General features: G+C 38.1%; 1 protein-coding gene across 2 annotated transcripts; it reads left to right on the top strand.

The window, feature by feature from the left end:
• The first annotated feature begins 694 nt into the window (after nt 1-694).
• Nucleotides 695-4,560, top strand: LOC127813662 (cellulose synthase-like protein G3). Of its 2 annotated transcripts, none has more exons than XM_052354754.1 (5): nt 695-1,356; nt 2,143-2,268; nt 3,016-3,375; nt 3,459-3,806; nt 3,884-4,560. In XM_052354754.1, the coding sequence occupies exons 1-5, from the start codon at nt 709-711 to the stop codon at nt 4,448-4,450; spliced, it is 2,049 nt and encodes a 682-aa protein (XP_052210714.1). In that variant the 5' UTR covers nt 695-708; the 3' UTR covers nt 4,451-4,560. The 2 variants fall into 2 exon arrangements, with proteins under 2 accessions (XP_052210714.1, XP_052210713.1); XM_052354753.1 differs by having other exon boundaries at nt 696-1,356; nt 2,929-3,375.
• Nucleotides 4,561-5,190: the final 630 nt, after the last annotated feature.

Genomic DNA, 5,190 nt, shown 5'->3' with positions numbered 1-5,190 from the left:
TGTGTGTGTGTGTGTGTGTGTGCGCGCGCGCGCGCATGGCGGTTGCATGATTGTGGCTGTAGTAAGAATTTTGGCGAGGATGTGGGGGTGGGGAGAGAATTTTTGGGGGAGCCACCGAACCCCGGGGTTCAAGGGTTTCTTGAACTCACGAATATCAGGGTTTGGGGATCCCTTGAAACCCCGAACCCCGGGGTTCTGGGGACCCCCCGAATACCAGGGTTCGGGTGGTCCTCTAACCCTTGGATAAGAGGGTTCCACTGGCGACGATGGTGCCACCGCGGCTGCCGTTAGCTGCGATGGTGGCAGATATGAAATGGAGAAATGACGGATATTATATTATATAGTCATTCATTATATTGGGAAAAGTAGAAGAGAATGAGAAAGAAAGAAGAAATGGAGAAGAGAATGAGAAAATAATGAGAATGAGAGAAGAAATAAAGAAATGGCCGAAAGTGGCTCTGAAGAGTAAATAAGAAAGATGAAAAAGTGGTTGTAGAAGGGTAATAAAGGATTTTTAACGAGACTAGTTAGGGAATATTAAATGTGAGTGGTGAAGAGAAATAATGTGGGTTGCGGATAGCATTTTCTTATTTAATTTTGGGAAGGGTCATATTTTATATAATTTTAATATTTCTATCGACGTGTATTGTCACTTCCATCTCCACCACTTGTGTGAAAAAATTCAGAGAAGGCCTATAAGTATCAATCATGCAAAACGTTGGAGAGAGATCAGATCATCGCCCAGTGGTGCAGAGCACAGACATGGAGGAATATGCCACAGCCAAACAGCCCCCCCTTCTTCACACGCTCACGCCCTCCCGCCTCACGCTTGCCAACCGTGCGTTCGCACTGGTTTACACGTGCGCCATCCTCGCCGTGCTCTGCCGCCATGCAGCGGCCGCCCTGGGCTCCGCCACCTATCTCTCCTTGGTCACCTCCGCTACCTTCTTCATCGCCGACTTGGTTCTAGGGTTCTTGTGGTTCTCCGCGCAGTCCTTCCGCTTCCGCCCGGTCCACCGCCGCGCCTTCCCGGAAAACCTGGAGAAAGTGGTGAAGAGACGGGATTTTCCGGCGCTGGACATCTTCATATGCACGGCGGACCCCTACAAGGAGCCGCCGATGACCGTGGTGAACACTGCCCTGTCGGTGATGGCTTACGATTATCCGCCGGAGAAGATTTCGGTGTATGTTTCGGACGACGGCGGCTCCCAGCTGACTCTGTTTGCGTTCATGGAGGCCGCCAGGTTTGCAAGCCATTGGATACCCTTTTGCAGGAAGAAGGAGATTGTGGAGAGATGCCCAGAAGCTTTTTTCGGATCAAATAACAGTCAATCCTCGGAGACTGAACAAATTAAGGTGATGACGCATGGCTTAATTAGACTATCATTCTGAGATTGTGGCGAAGTTGGTTTCTGTGGGCATATATCACTTGAATTGTTTCTTATGCTAAAGTACTTCTATTATTGCTAAGCTTGATTAGAGGATTATGTCATTTGTGCTTGATGTAGTGGCCCTTCATTAATCCTTTTTTTGATATCAATTATGTTGGTACCTTATAAACTTGAACATTATATGTTCATATTACAGACATTGTATCAAAGCATGAAGATAAGGATAGAGAACATAGTTGAGAAAGGAAAAGTTCCAGACGAATTTATCACTTGTGAACAAGAACACTAACTGTTTAGCAAATGGACTGAAGAATTTACTCGCCAAGATCATCCTACTATAATTCAGGTTTACTCTAATTAAGTTGATTCTTATTGTTTTTAATGAACCCAAATCCAATGATTAAAATAAATTTCGTCGGTTTGGTTTTATTTTTTATACAAAAGAAAAAAGTTTTCAATTCAATTTCAAACACTAGTCTTTTGATTTCTATTGAATAAATCGTAATATGTTGTTTTATAAAAATACCTCTAAATTTTAGCTTGTTTTACAAAAATGCCACTAATCATAAACCGAATCATCCAATTATGATAGATTTTTTTTAAAAATACAATTTAGTTCAAATTAATTTATCATAAATGAATTGGATTCAATCTTCAAATCCTTCTCCCCGTGACAAAAATAACTAATTGTATCATTGAATTAGAATTGGCATGGTGAATTAGATTTGGCTCATTGTATTTCACAATGTAGGTGTTGTTGGAGGCCAGGGAAGACAGAGACATAACAGGGCAATCCATGCCAAATTTGGTGTATGTGTCCAGAGAGAAGAGCAAAATGTCTTCCCATCACTTTAAGGCTGGAGCCCTTAATGCCCTGGTATGCATACCACTTCTTCTTCTTCTTCTTCTTCTTCTTCTTCTTCTTCTTCCTCTTATTATTATTATTACTTTAATAAAATGATAGATTTTGTAGAGGAATATTGATATTTTATTCTATTTGATAATCTGAAATGATTGTCCTACCAAATAAAATGTCTTTTATGCCCTTTTGATTTCTACCATCACAGGACAACCATTTCAAATTATTAAAAAGGATAAAATATCAATATTCTTTGTAGAGAGGATAATGTCAAATATCTAATAAAGAAATTACAAATTTAGTAATTTCTAAAATAAAGGATGCATAAAATAAAATCTTTTCTTTTTCTCCTTTTTTATTTATTTATTTATTTATTTATTTATTTTTGCTAGGAGGTAAGAGCAAAATGTCTTATGTTTGTTTTCATTTTTTGTTAACAAAATAGAAACTAAATGTGTGCTTGATAGTGTTGTTGTTTTTCAAATTTAAAAAATAAAATTGAAAATAATGTTTAATAAGAAAATATTTTGTTTTCATTGGATGATTAAATATATGTAAAATAAATTCTTTTTTCGTGATAAAAATACTCATTCCTCATTAAAAAAAAAAAAAAAAAACCCTAGAACTTAGGGGTTATGTAATGCTATAGTTTGCTTCTAATACTTGCTAAATGCACAGCTTCGAGTGTCAGCTATTATGACAAATGCACCCATAATATTGACTCTGGATTGTGACATGTACTCTAATGACTCTAAAACACTCCAGATTATGCTATGTTTCTTTTGTGATCCCAAAATCAAGCCCAATTTAGGGTATGTTCAGTTCCCTCAACACTTCCATGGGATTGACAAGCATGATATCTATGCCAATCAGTTTAAACGTTTTGAAATTAATGCAACCGGACTCGATGGGCTAGTAGGCCCAGACTATTCTGGATCCGGGTGTTTTTTCTGTCGTCGAGTTTTCTTTGGGGGCCCATTGTCTTTTGTGGGCCCTGAGATCCCCGAGCTTAAGCCAGACCATATGGTGGACAAGCCCATCAAGGCCCAACCAATAATGGCATTGGGACACCATGTAGCAAGCTGCAAATACGAAGAGCAAACCAACTGCAACTGGGGGGCTAAGGTAAGGCATTCTCTATTTCCTTAATATAGAACAAGCTTTTGTAAGGAAACGAAAATAATGGCATTGGGCCCAAAATTTTGCAGTTGGGCTTCAGATATGGGTCCTTGGTTGAGGACTATTATACTAGCTTTCGGTTACATTGTGAGGGATGGAAGTCTGCATATTGCAATCCTAACAGGCCTGTATTTATTGGCGACGCTCCTATCACACTAGTTGACGCATTAAACCAAACCAAGAGATGGGATGTGGGCCTCCTCGAGGTTTCCATATCCAAATACAACCCATTAACTTTTGGGGTCAAGAGTATGGGGCTACTAACGGGCCTTTGCTATACCTACTATGCTTTTTTGCCAATTTTATCAATTCCAATCACCATATATGCATTTTTGCCTCAATTCACCCTTCTCAACGGAATCTCCATCTTCCCAGAGGTATATATGCATGTTCCATATCCCTTTTGGTGCAATTGTTGTAAAATCACACTACATTGCATTACATTACATTTCAGGTCTCGAATAAATGGTTCATCGTGTATGTTTTTCTATTTATGGGGGCTTATGGACAAGATTGTTTGGACTTCATGTTAGCTGAAGAGACCTTTCAGAAGTGGTGGAGTGACCAACGGATGTGGATGTTGAGGGGGGTGACAACCCATCTTTTCGGGTCAATTGAGTTTGCCTCCAAGCACCTAGGCATAGCTACACAAGGGTTTAGCATAACTAGCAAAGTGGAAGATAATGAACAAAGAAAGAGGTATGATCAAGGCACCTTTGAGTTTGGAGTCCATTCGCCTATGTTTGTATCGCTCGCAGTGGTTGCAATCATCAACTTCACGGCTTTCTTTGGAGGGTCGATTAAAGTATTTCTCACAGGTACTGGTAACGCAAACCAATTGTTTGTTCAAATGTTCATTGCTGGCTTTGTGGTTGTTAACTGTTGGCCAGTGTATGATGCCATGGTGTTGAGGACTGATAAAGGGAGGATACCTGCCAAAACCACCATCATTTCCATATGTTTGTCTTTGACTTTTTATGTAGTGGCTTCTTTTATGCTCAACCATCCTTTACTTAGTTGATTTGATTTGGTTGTATATAGAAATGTTTCAACTTCTAGAATTTATATGCATATATATATATATATATATGTTATCATAATTAGTATTTTATAATAAGGGTAGTTTAGTCTTTTCCTCTGCTTATTGTTGTATATATTCTCTTTGTGCTTTATTATTTTAACCCTAACTTTCGTAGCTCAATGATAATATTTGTTCTTCTTTTCTTGGTTTTATTTATACATTGGAATCACTTTGATTTAGATTATTCACATAATATCAGAGTCATTCAATCACAACCATGAAATTAAAGCTTTTCTAATGTTGTTGCTTGCTTTTCTTCTCTATATATGGTTGTAACCACAATAACATTAGGGGATCGTTTGAAAAATATTGCTAGTTTGCTTTATATGTGTGTGCCTCATGTTAGCTACAAAGGTGCAATTAAATTTTTTTATTGATAATGAAACAATTTATAGTTGACTAGTATCGATTGATAAATTACATCTTGAATATCTTAATCATGTCGACACAAACTCAAATATATCTTGAGCTCAAAACTAAAGTTTCAAAATCATCACTCATTTCCAAAATCTTCTCAAGGCATTATAGTCGAACACATAGTTAAATGGCATATATTTCTAAATGATAAATAAAGCCACTAAGTTTTATCCTACAAAGTTGGAAGAAGAAGAAGAAAATGCGGCTATCAATCTATCCTCTTTTGCATCTCGTTGATCGTTGAGAGGTGTAAATTCCCTAGA

This window comes from Diospyros lotus, chromosome 11 (assembly GCF_014633365.1).
Source record: "Diospyros lotus cultivar Yz01 chromosome 11, ASM1463336v1, whole genome shotgun sequence".
Classification (NCBI taxonomy): domain Eukaryota; kingdom Viridiplantae; phylum Streptophyta; class Magnoliopsida; order Ericales; family Ebenaceae; genus Diospyros; species Diospyros lotus.
This window is presented reverse-complemented; position numbering and strand designations above follow the sequence as displayed.

Bases quoted from the DNA above. Each gene is read 5' to 3' on its own strand.
- LOC127813662 (XM_052354753.1), top strand. From the start codon at position 709: ATGCAAAACGTTGGAGAGAGATCAGATCATCGCCCAGTGGTGCAGAGC. The intron at 1,357-2,142 runs GTGATGACGCAT...TTCACAATGTAG, and splicing joins CGGAGACTGAACAAATTAAG to GTGTTGTTGGAGGCCAGGGA. The intron at 2,269-2,928 runs GTATGCATACCA...CTAAATGCACAG, and splicing joins CTGGAGCCCTTAATGCCCTG to CTTCGAGTGTCAGCTATTAT.